The 13,431-nt window shown below is 44.2% G+C and overlaps 1 protein-coding gene across 1 annotated transcript in view; it reads right to left on the reverse strand.

Annotated features, from left to right (window-relative positions):
• Positions 1–5,461: 5,461 nt before the first annotated feature.
• The window catches only part of LOC115574631 (uncharacterized), a 41,177-nt gene continuing 33,207 nt past the window's right edge, over positions 5,462–13,431 (reverse strand). The window contains exon 2 of the mRNA XM_030406285.1: positions 5,462–6,698. Within this exon, the coding sequence (XP_030262145.1) occupies positions 5,509–6,420 (912 nt within the window). The 5' untranslated portion in view covers positions 6,421–6,698 and the 3' untranslated portion in view covers positions 5,462–5,508. The remainder of the gene's footprint in view (positions 6,699–13,431) is intronic.

Raw genomic sequence — 13,431 nt, forward strand, 5'->3', positions numbered from 1 at the left:
GCATTAACGTAATGTATCGGTATGTTAATGACCCCAAAGCTAGCTAATAATGATAATATTGATAACATTACTGTGGGTTCAATAACAGGTTTACCTCTCCACAGTCCTCTCAGCCGGAGATAAACCAGAACCGCTTCTCCTCTTCCTCCACAAGCAGGAGGCTTAAAAGAAATCAGGAATTCCTGAAGCTCAAACAGATCTGACAGTCAAACTTTACTCTTCTTGTCACTTTCACAGACCTGGGCTGCAGAAACAGTGATGTACGAGTAGAGGCGGGAACATCTGGTGACGCAACCAGGAAATGCTGCGAAGGGTAGACCGTCCCATTTAACAAAAGTTGACGCAGCCTGCAGGGCGCACCGAAGTACACTCATTCGGTGAGACTGCAAAGGGCGGGTCCTTGAAGTGTGCAGACCCTTAATTAGGACACAGCAATTATTCAGCTGTCGACCTACATACATATAATGTGCACTGGCTGACGGGGCACCCACCAGTGTGATCAATTTGTATTACGCTCCTGATCCAAAGCTCATAGCCACATGGTTACAGGTTCAGTGAAATCAAATAAAACAGCTTTTCTTATGCCACAAGTCTATTTCTTGCTGGGCAAGAGTGAGCAAAATTCATTAATCAATATAGGGACAAAATATTGACATTTGGATCCAAATTACTTTATAACTTTTTGATTTTCCTATTAATTACATTTTCTTTGACACTTTTGGGGTTGCTGACAGCACGGTTACAAGACGACAGGAAACAGCTAAACGGACGCTCTTTCATGTTGTAAGTGAAACCACTCTCATCAACAACCATGGATAAAATATTTCCATGGTTTAATACAGGATTGGGTTAGGGTCAAAGCTTTACATCGTTTGCTCTGCCACAGAGCTGATTTAAAAGGAACAATATATGATAGTAAAATGAAGATTTGGCTTATTTGGTCTCGCCTTCAGAGGACTAAGCAGTGTGTACAGCTTCCCAAGGCGGGCATACTGATAAATATGCAGGCTCAGCAGAGGGCTGGGTTGTGGACACAGTTGACCGCTCCCTGGCTGGAGGGGTGGGGTGAGTCAGCAGTAGGTGGCCTGAAACAGCCAAATGACCTGTCTGTGACCTGCAGCACATTCCCTCCCATGGTCTGCTGGTCAGGGCATTGGTGTTTTACTGGACAGGCACAGATACAGAGTGACATGCCTATACAATGTGACTCATTATTTTGAACAGCTAGGGACATGCAGAACTGCAGGCTGTTGCGGTACGGTTATTTCCTTAACAGTGTGACAGTAAAAACACTTTTTCTACAGTAATCCACCCACTGAGGAGGACATCAATTTATACGATCATGGCAAAATTTGAAAGATGGTAAGTGTCCACATCTGTAAATGAATAAACCACATGATGGACAACCCCCTAAATTGTACTGCACATGTCTGCGTTGTATATTATGAGTGACATCATCCCATGCAGGAACATCTCCGACCAGGAGGGTTGGGTGCCATTTATGTATAAACTGATACTGAACCTGGAATTTTTAGAACAGCGGCACAGTATTAGACTACATTTGAAAATATAAATAACTGTGAAAAAAAAGAATGATGATAGAATAACAATATAGTGTAATAATAAGCAACTATCCAAAGAAGGAGGAGAAGCATTTATCGTATGTTGTTGTTGTTGTTGTTGTCTCCAGCAAACATGTGACATCAGCGAGACATTCAGTGCATCAGTCTAAACCCCATTTTTGTAAGTCTGATGGACATTGAGAAAAGGTTTTATATTTTTACCTCTGGTCCGGACCCCTTTTGGACGTCTGTGGACGTGCAACACAGGTTCAATATTTAATCATCTGGCTGGTGAACCATTTAAACATCTGTAAACATTCAAAACAGGTTTAGTGTCCACACACCTGACTGCCCTTGCCCCACAGAAATCAAGCTGGTCTATGCTGTTTTTTTTTTTACTGTGACAACCTCCCTGCTGAAAAAAACAGCACAGACCAGCCCGATTTTCATGCTGGTCTATGCTGGTGAGTGCTGGTTTGGTGCTGGTTAAGGTCCCATTAATTATGCTGGTCTACCAGCATAGTCTTGATGGTGAAGGTGCTCATGAAGCTGGTCACCAACATCCAATTACCAGCATCCCATGCTGTTGCTGGTATGCTGGTCAGATATACACACACACGCACACACACATTTCTAGTTTAAAGTCACTTGTGGGACCCCCATTTCTAGCATTCAGAACTTGTGCGGTCCACTTTAAAAAATAAATAAATAAATACATATATCCTTGATTACTAAAGAAACTGCAAGACTGCATCAGCATCAGGAATTTACTTCCTAGTTCACATCATCTACATCCTACATCTGATTTTTTCCCTCTGCACAAACCAATTCACATCCCTTGTTAGCACAGTCTAAACTTCATATTAACTAAACACATTAACAAAGTAATATGGTATATATGTAATATGTAATATGGCAAATATGTTTATACACGAGAGCATCTGGACGTTAAAAGAACAAGGAAAACATAGAATACACTTTTCACATACACATTGATACACATTTAACTGGCAATGTATCTTGCTCTCAACAGTTACTCTCAACATTGCTAATAGCCGGCAAAAACATGCTTCTCCAATATGAGAAGCTACTCCTGAAGTGTAGCCACCCTGACTACAGGCCACCTTCACTGGACTGGAACCACAAGCTCCTGCTTCGCTCTGCCACTGTGTGTGTGTGTTTGTAAATGAATAGGGAAAAGGAGCCTAGGCACTGCAGACATGAGTGGGAAAATTCTCATGAGAAATCTGGTTCTTGATAAAGTATTTCACTGCTTTCCAGTCTCAGTTTCCCAGGGCTCCAGGTTCTGCAGTAATGCAGCGCTGACAGTCCATCTTTCCTGGAACTTGGTTCCTCACTATGCATTTCTTTAAATGTCTCTCGACTGCAGCACAGTCCTCTTGTGTCCAGCTTCTCTTGATAGCAGTTTGTTTACCTATGTAGGCATAAAAACAACACGTTATAGGTTTAAGAACTTTAAATCTTAATTAACTGCTGAATTGATCACATAGGTCATCCACTGTAGTACTTATTTGGTTCAAGACCACAAAGGACTCTCCCACATTCACTGAGAATTATACAGTTGAGGCCAAAATTATTACGAGAGTCAATGGAGAGATAAGAAATATTTTCTGGTCCCGTTTGAATTGTGCCATGAATTTAACATATGTTGTTTGTGGTGTTTAAAGATCATTTTCCATGCAAAGATGACTACAATTTAGCGCGAAGAAGCTTGATAATGTGAGGCCGCTTTGTGAACTACAGCCCTTCGCTGCTCTTGACGCGAATGATATACGTCACCACCCTTACTCGGAACTCTGAAACAGACATGGCGATCTCTCTGCTCCACTTCACCGGGAGAATAAGAGCCTAGAAAGAGGCAAAAATCATTATAAATCGGGGCATGTAGAGAGCTTCAGCTATGCCAATGGGGAGATGATCGGTCTTGTCCACGCGAGTCGCAGGGAGCAGCGTTACAAGGTTTCGGTGAGTGTTAGGACCCACTAGCTAACTAGCTAGCTAATTGCAAGTGCTTTAGTGGCTAACTTAAGCTCTCGATAAGATTGATTGCACCAAACACAATGTTTGCCATTCCTTTAGAGCCTGTTTACTGTTTTACCCAGCAAAACACGTGCAAGTCCAAATATATCCAAACCCACTCTGCATCATCTCATATATTTTGCTAGCCAGCTGACTGCTGTGGCTCTCATAGCTAAATGAAGCTGCCGATACGAGCATGCATCAAACGCAACGTTAAACCTTCCCTAAAGTCTATGTATTGTTCCCAACAGAAAAACACAAGTAACAGTAACCACACTGCATTATCCACATAGCAAAGTGCACACAGGCTATGAACCGTCTATTCCCCACTGGTGTTGTCCATCGTCTAAGATGTTTTCAATGGGTTTTTAAACACGAGCTGCATATTGCGATCCACCTAACCCAGATCACATAATTAATAGTCTACCCCCTTCCTGTTGTTTTAACAGATCTCCCTGCGTGATGATGGCAGCATTTTGAGGTCCTCCTGTGAGTGCTCAGTGGGCGATTTTAAATGCAGCCATGCAGTAGCAACTGCCATTTTTGCTATGCGGGAGCTCAGCGTGACGGACGTGGAGTGTCAGTGGAAAAAGACTGCCACAGCCAAAGTGACACTGCCGGTGTCTGAGCTGTATCCCCAGGTTGAGGAGACCTTCAACCCTCTAGCCAGAGACATCAGTGTGGAGGATGTGGCCTGGTTCAGGTCAGAGCTCCAGGGGACGCAGTGCGGGATGGCATGGCTGTTGTCACCAGAGCCAGAGCCCCAGCATCAGGCTCTTCCCACGGTGCCTGAGCTGGTGAGGGAGTTCAAGGGCCAGGGGCTAGAGGGAGTCCTTGCTTCATTGGAGCTCAATGAGGAGCAACGTCTGGCCATCCAGACAGCCACCGTGGGGTAACGGGCAAATCCCCAATGGCAGCGGCACAGACAGTGGCGGTTAACAGCCAGCAATTTTGGAGCGGTTCTTTCACAGCGGTCTGCTTCTCCCTGTCCATCCCTCATGAAGAGGCTGCTTGGAGGACAGAATTTGGGAGGCGTGCTTGCTGTGAACTGGGGTGTGATGAATGAGAAAGAGGGGGTGAAAGCCTTTCAACAGGCTTGTCAGGTGGAGGTGCTTGATTTGGACTCTTTTTGAGCAAATCAGGCATGCTGGGAGCGTCACCTGATGGTCTTGTTGGAACATCTGCCCTGCTCGGGGTGAAGTGCTCATACAGCCAGCGCAACTCCACCATCGCTGAGGCTGTCGAGTCGCCGTCGTTTTGTCTCAATGTGGAGGGGCAGGGTTTTGCACTCAAGAGGACCCATGCATACTGGCACCAGGTCCAAGGTCAGCTCCACCTAACTGATCGGGACCTGTGCTACTTTGTGGTGTGGACCACTAAGGAGACAGTGGCCATCCCCATCCCCAAAGACCCTGCGTGGGGACAACACCTCCTCATTCTTGAGGAGTTCTACCGGCAGCACATTCTCCCAGTGTTGGTCAGTAGAGAGGACTAAATCTGTAAATAGTATGTACCTAGTTTTTTTGTTATTCAATCAGTTCTTTCGTTCATGTTCCAATCATTTTGGGAGACAGTGAATCAGCGTTCTCGTCGCGTTTCCTGTCAGTACCTGTTTAATAAGCAGGGAAGCTAATGATCCAGATACAAACTATAGGTCTCATAAGCTAAAATCTGTTGGAATATGTGAAAAACAGAAAACATTGGAAAGAGTTAATAACCTTTACATTACATGTACATTACATTATACCAACTAAATGTAACATTAAGGTACAAAGGTGTGGTCAGTTAGTGATTCAGTGATTCAGTCAGACTCAATTTTTTGTCTCAAAACTTAGAACACATTTATTTACAGAGGGAGATGAATAGCAGGGAAAGAAGAGAGAACGAGGTAGAGGAATGTCACATATTAGGTGACAGAAAGGGTGCTGCCTATCTCTTTAATTAGTGGCTGTTGCAGGTTCACCAGTGCGCAGCACAGCTGCAACAGTATGTTGACTGAACTCCTAAGGTGGGAGGGGATCATGTTTAAGATTCGAAAATCTTTAATGCGGGCATTGGCCCTCTCCACATGTATTCTGTTGCGTGCCACTTCTTTTGTTGCCTTCACCTCACTCTCTGTGAACTTGCCGTGGTTGAGAAAAGGGGGGATATTCACAGATACGCCCTCTGGCACAATGTCAGAAATCAGGAACCCCTTGTCTGCCAGGACCAGATCGCCAGCCTCAAGGTGGTCAAGTAGGCCTGACTGCCTCTTAATGGCCTTGTCAGACACAGAGCCTGGAAACAGGGAGCTGCAGAACGTGATCACCCCATTAGGGGCAACCCCAATCAGCACTTTAAAGGAGTGCATCCCTCTGTAGGCCGAATAGACCATTTTGGCCTTGTCCATCTCTTTTGGAGCTGCAACCTGGATGTCTGTGCAGTCAATTATGATCCTGCAGTTGCTGGCAGAGGGCAGGAAGGATGCAGGCATGCTCTCCCTGTTTTTTATGCGACTGGGCACAGCTGCCATCATGGTCTTGAAAAGCAAGTTGTGTAGCGAATGGATGAAAGTCTTCACCACATTTGCTACTGTTGCAGTGCTGCAGGAGAACAGCTGGGCCAGGTGCAGGTGGGTGTAGTTCTGTCGAACCTTCATTAGGGCCATGAACACCTGGGACTCCATCCCCATCCCTTCAACCCTCCAGCCCGCTGCATATATGATGGAGCCCTCAAAGCGCTGCACAAGCCCCACCACCCTTCTGAACATGGCCTTATCTGGTAGGCCAGTCTCCATCCTTATGACGTCGTCTGTCAGACCTGTAGGAGAATAGACCATAGTGTTTCCACTGACAGGCCATGAGTCTTGGCAGACGACGTCCTCTGGCTCCTCCGTTCCACCTCCGTCAGGTCCTGGGTTGGGCTCCACTGCAGTCTCGGATCCTGCCACCTTGCAGTAGGTGTGGTCGGTGTGGTCAGGGGACTGGCTATATGTATTGGTTGGTTGGTTGAGGGTAGTCTTGGACCACTGGAAAAGACATGGACCCTTTTCCTTGCCAGTTGGGGAAATGGCAGCCACACACCCTCGAATTCTTGCTTGGCTCCCTGTCTGCTCGTCTGCAAAACAAAATGTAAAAAACACTAATAATTATTACAAGTGAGTGTTAGCAGTGCTATGGTATACTCATGTGTGTGGTTTACAGTTTTTTTTTACTCTTTTAATTTGGGCAGATCAGTGAAGAAATGATCCATGATCCTCACTGACCTTTGAAAACGTCCCCTTTATGGTCAGTGTGTTATCATTGCAAGTGAGTTGTGTTAGAAATGTTTTATACTCCTGCATATGTGTGTGTTTTGTTTTACTTTTCCCTTTAGAATCAAGCCAGGACAGTGAAGACGTGACCCTCACCGTGAGCTTCAGCATGGTCACTTCAAGTGGTGTGCCTGAAGAAGGCTACACTGTGGAGTATCCTATTCAGTGCTTTTAGTACCATAAACAGCACAGCACACAGTTAAATTAAAAACCTTTAATCATGTTTCTAAAGGATACCATAGGCAGCTGTTCATTAACAGTGTGTTATCATTGCTAGCAAGTTGTGTTAGTAATGTTGTATACTCTTGCATATGTGTGTGTTTTGTTTTACTTTTCCCTTTAGAATCAAGCCAGGACAGTGAAGACATGACCCTCACCGTGAGCTTCAGCATGGTCACTTCAAGTGGTGTGCCTGAAGATGGCTCTGAGCATTGTTTTCTCACTCTTCTTTAGACGTCAGCAAACATCTCATAAGATGGACATATCATGTGCGACATTAACTTTGTTTTGCCATTCGTTTGACCTACACTGTAATTCAATCTAAAGCAATTAGGCTTAATATCATAATTTAGCCATTGAAACATCAGTAAGATTTTTACAATTGAGTGTGTGTGGTTATAAAATATCAAATCAAACTCAGTAATAAATACTAATGCAGGTAAATGACTGGGAATAAAGTAAGCTTGTATTCTGTTAAAGGCTGGGTCTAATTGTTTTCAAACACAAAACATTTTTTGGACACAAAGAAACACAAATACAGTCAATTGAATTTATTTGAAATGGTACACAAATCCAAGGCGCTGATTTGCAAGCAGGACACACAGGAACAGGGTATGATGGTGCTGTGGAGAGAAGAAAATAGAAAACATAAACTTGTGATAAAAATGTAATTAACACTCACTAAAAAGCTACACTGTTACATGTTTGGTGGTAAACGTTCACGTGAGGTCTGGTGTTTAAATAATTTAATGCATGCCATATTGAAAAGATACACAACTAATGCACAAGGCACCATTCCCCATCCCTCATATTGCATGTAATATGATTAACATGGAGTGGTTGCATTGTATACAATGTGTGTGACTGCGAGACTTGTGGACATGTTCGTGGTTGTTAAGTGCACAGTTGGTCACCGTTAAGTTTTAAATACTGCGGTGTATGCTGACACTACTAACTGTAGCCCCTTTCATACAGAGAAGACGCTTTATGCCGATGTTGATTCATACAGAGTGAAGCATCTCGCCTTAAAGATGAACCGCTATGTAATTCACACAGAAAGCCGGCGCTGCGGCTCCTCGAGAGGCGTGATGGTACACGTCATGATGATGTCGGTGTTTTATTTAGGTGTTTCCCAGGTGTCCCCCTGTCAATCAAAACCCACGGAGAGTTTATTGTCATATGGATGCTGTTATAATGTGTAGTGATTAAGATCCTGACCCACCAAACATCCTGGAAAGTGACGAAGTTACGTTTTTCACCCTAAATTACATAGTTACATAATCACCATCAGTAAACTGGAAGCTGTGTGACTCCCTCACTCGCGGGACGGAGAATGTTTTCTGGGGTAAAGTTCACTGAAGTCTTGGTCTGGAGGGCTGACTGTCGCAGTGATTTATTTTCATCACAAACACTCGGTGAGTTGCTGCTAGCTGAGTAGCAGCTAAGCTACCTTTGCTAAATTTGCACATACAAATCTCTTACCTGATCAATTTGAGCCAGCGATTCCTAGTCTTCGCATCTGAAGGGAACCGAAAGAAGGAGCAGCCATTCCTGCTCGAATGAGTACATTCTGGAGCAAAACACACCGGCATCTTGAAATACTTGACTTCACCGCTTGACAGTTGACAGTGGAGGGAAAGGTTGATGACATGACGTCACATATGCGACATGTAGTCTTTCTCATCGTTTTTCTCTACAGTCTTTAACTGAACAATTGCACAATAAACTGTCAAACTCTTGATGTGAAAAAATATCATTTAAATCCACAAACAACATTTGTGTAATCCAAGGCATATAACGCCTGGGACCAGAAAATAATTACTTTCTGTCCATTGAAACCCATGTAAATTTTACGATCCCAGAGGTCCCATGGGGTCCACCGGAAAGGGCGTGACTTCACCACTCTATAGACCACTGTGTCCAGCTGTGGTCACAGCAATTATTACAATGTTTCCATTTCATGTTTTTCATGCATTTATTTTTTTTTTCTCACTTGTAATGTTTTCATACTATTACATTCATTTTTACCCATATATGTGAATCGGGAGCGAGTGTGCAAGCGAGAGAGAGAGAGAGAGAGAGAGAGAGAGAGAGAGAGAGAGAGAGAAAGGAAGAAAGAAGACACCGGGCGTGTACCGGCAAAAACTGAAACGGGCCGGTTAGAAATGAAAAGAGGAAAATCACAGAATACAGGATCCGTCCAGGAGACTTGTCTCCTCAGGATGTGAGTGAAGGAGGATTGGATGGTGGCTTAGGTAGCGATGAGGAAACTGTCACTGTCAGCTGCACACCTGTCAGCAGGTGCTCCATGCAGACGCTTCACAAACTTTACCTTGTAGGCTAAGGACAGACAACATCATGATTGTGTTGGATATAAGCACCATAGATTATTGACTTGTAACGTAGCCTAACCTTTAATAAATCTCTCAGCTGCTGTCCAGTCCGGTAATAACGTGTCTCTGTGGGTGTGTAAGCTACATCATCAACCAGGTAGAACAACTGTGAAACACCTGGAGTTGATAATAAACTGATCTAGCAACAATAAAAATCCAGTGAACAGTGACATCGACTCAACTGCAACACGTGTCCAGATGCGTCAACTCAACTCAGCGCATGTGCTGTAGGTGCGACAGCTGTTACATCACTCAGTCTACCCCCCACCCACAGCATAATATGAAGAAAGACTAAAGGGGCGTTCAGACCGAACGCGATAGACGCGAATGGAGCGGCAACTCTACATTGAAAATCAATGTAAATGGCGCGATGACACGCGATTCAGGCAACGGCGGCACGAATGGAGCGTCTGGCACGGCGCGAATGAAGTGTCTGGAGCGTCTGGAGTGTCTGGCGCGGTGCGAATGAAGCGTCTGAAGCGTCTGGCGCGGCGCGAATAAAGTTGAAAATATCCAACTTTTCAGGCGGCATCGCATCGCGACATCCAATCAGCGACGAGTTCAAGCCGACGACGTCACTTCCCTCACGTACGGTTGTTTACGGTCGCTCAGAGCAACGATGGAGGAGAAACTGATTGTAGCTGTCTGTGGGCACCCGGTGCTGTACGACACCACTGCGGTATTTTACCGCAACAAATACAAAAAAGAGGAGGCATGGGTGAAAGTCGGTGAGGAGGTGGGACTTCCCGGTAAGTTTTGAAGCTATTTGTGGCTTGTTTTACTACGTTACTGACCGTGTTTCTCTATGAAATGTTAGCATCAGTTAGCACTTGTATAGCATTATCCACCTTTGCAGGATACCACTTCCAGTTTGTGTGAATGTTTATTGTAGTATTTAATTTGGTTAGAAGCTAATTTATGCAATGTGCATGTCTTTCTGTGTGTGCGTGTGTGTGTTTGCAGTTGAGGTTTGTCGTAAAAAATGGAAGGGGCTGAGGGACACCTACCTCAAAAAAAAGAGGGAAGGAGAGAGAAGGAGCGGGTCAGCGGGGGGAAGTTTGAGGAAGTGGCGGTTCTCTGCGGTCCTGTCTTTCCTCGACCCCTTCACCGTGCCCAGGGAAACCAGTGGCAACATGGGTCAGGGGGTCGAAGAAGACTGGACCGCAGAGACCTCATATGAAGAGAGTTTGGGAGATGAGGCAGCAGCAGGACCGTCAGAACTGTGGTCAGGAGAAGCAGGGCCATCAGCAGCAATAAGTTTGGATCATATAATAATAATAATTTCTCTATAGGGCAATTCAAGAGTGACAGCGAGGGCACAGTTCCTGCTGCTCCTGTTGTTGCTGGTCCTGCTGCTGCTGCTGCTGGTCCTGCTGCTGCTGCTGCTGGTCCTGCTGCTGGTCCTGCTGCTGGTCCTGCTGCTGCTGCTGCTTCGACCAGTGGTATGTACTTTACAGAAGAGGGATTGTGATTATTGTGTTTATTTGTAGGGCTCCAGTCTAAATTGAAAATGAATGTTTACAGACTATGTCATCAACAGAATGTGTGATTTTGATTTCATACAGGTGCACAGGGAAGAGGAAGAGAGGGAGGGGCGTTGATGAGGCTGGAAGAAGGGAGGAAATTATAGAGGACCTCCTCATCCAAAGCCTCCAGAGGCCACCTGCCCCCCTGCCACCTCCACCACCTGCGTGGATTGAGGAGGAGAGATTATTATTAAGCCTGGCTCCTTCCCTCCACAGGCTGCCACCCCAGCAAAGGGAATTTGTTAAATTTCAAATACACAAATTAATTTATGAAGTTGAACTCAGTTGTAACACTTAATTTGGATATGTTGGAGTAGCTGGGGTGGCAGCCTGTGCTGGGAACGAGCCAGGCTAGTAAATTTTGGAACATTTGTACATTTTTTGTAATATTTGTTCCGTTCTAAAACATCGTTTGTAAAACATCGGTCTGTTGTTTACTGTATTAGCCGACAGCAGACACACGCAGTAGGGGTGGGCGGATCGATCCAAATATCGATAGTATCGATACCAAGGTGAGTATTGGTATCGGATCGATACTAGCGTGATGAGATTGATATTTTTGTTGTAGTTTCTCTTCTATAAATTCAGCAAAGCACTCGTATTTCTTCACAGAGTTTGTGTGAGCACAGCGTTCCTCTTCACTTCTCTCACTCCGCTCACTCAGGTTCACTGTAACTGGAACTCAAAAATATATACTTAAATTGATATAGAGTCTACCTCAACCCGAAGTTTGAATATGGCAGAATATAATAAGCCTTTTGTCTATCTGTTGAAGGAACATCAGTATTTCTATTTAGGCTACATGCAGATAGGTTAAAGATTTAATTAAGTTAAATATAATTTTCTTATTTGGTTAAAATCTTTGTCCTGTGTTTTATCGTTATCATAATCATCATCAAGTAATTAAAGGCAAAAGTACTAAATCACTCAATGATCAGGAATTTTCAAGTAAAAAGTATCAGAAAGTCAGAAAAAATGCAACAGGTCGGGCTGGGTCCGTCCGATGATGCTGCTAGCTCCCATTGTTACTGTAGGTTACGTCCTTGTACAGTACACGGAGGCGGCTCCCCTCTCGCACGTGGGCGTGGTTCCAGCGCCTCTATCTGACACGCCCCCAGCGTTTCACAGCAGAGAGAAGTGCTTGTTTTTCCATGATTTTGAGACCTACAGAGTACAAACATAATTTCCGAAAAAAAAAAACAGTCCGCTGGGGACTTCGCTTACAGACTGCAATACCAGGTTCAGCCTCCGGGATCACACACAAAGTCAGAAAAAACTAGGGGACTCTCGGGAAACTTCGCCAGCCATATTGGAATGTCATTTCCTATTCATTGGAGGGGGTCGACCCGTGGGGACCATGGTTCTGGCCCTTATGGTGTTGGTGTGTATTCAGGTCAATGTCCTCACCAGGATAGTAAAACGAAAGCACACACACACACACACACACGGATATATAAATAAAATAACGCAACTTAAAAATGTTGAGAAATGTAATAATCAGTAAAGTTAAACTGATGTGCCATGTGCATGATTGCGTACTGCTCTGTTAACAGAGATGTACTTATAACTTGTATATAGAAATATATTGTTTTTTAATAATGCAGGTAATGTAATGTTTTCCCCATTAATGACATGTATTATTTCACCCACCAGCAGCTCATCGTAATCACAATGTTTAGTTTTATGACCTGGTATCAGGGGGTGACGGAAATTGGAGGTGCACCCAAATGCAGACTCATGAGAGGCAGGATAAAGAGGATCAAAAGTCGAGCTTTATATAACCAAAAGCTGAATGCTGACAAACCAAGGGAGCTAGTTATACAAACTAGTAAAAAGGGAAAAAGGCAAACATAGAAAAAAATAGAAATCAAAATCCAAAACCGGGGAGTAAATCAAAATCAAAAACCTGAGCGGAAACACAAGGAACTCAAGAGAGACATCACATAAACACCAACAATGAACTGACAAAGAGTACATGGGGAACCAAGGCTTAAGTACACAGACACAGGGAATGAGGAACAGATGGGGAGAGAGGAGAGAAGAGGACAGGTGAGATAACGAGGGGAAGGCACAGAGGAGAAAGCGTGGAGGAAACAATACTGACAGACAGAGGGAGAACAAATTTGCAAGGAGATAGGGGAAAAGACAGAGGGAAGAACATAGGAGAGGAAAGAGCACAGAGAAGAACACTGAAGGGACACAAAAAAGATACAAAATATCAAAACATAATATAAAAGACACAACACAAAGACATCAAATCATAAACCATGACACCTAGATCACCCAACAATGATTTTCCATGGTGTCCATGGATATACCTGTGATGCGTGCATCACTACCATGGTAAAAGCAAATGTGTTAAATGTTTAAAGTGTAATCAGTTTGGACATTTACGTGAT

The sequence above is a fragment of the Sparus aurata genome, chromosome 22, assembly GCF_900880675.1.
Source record: "Sparus aurata chromosome 22, fSpaAur1.1, whole genome shotgun sequence".
Classification (NCBI taxonomy): Eukaryota; Metazoa; Chordata; class Actinopteri; order Spariformes; family Sparidae; genus Sparus; species Sparus aurata.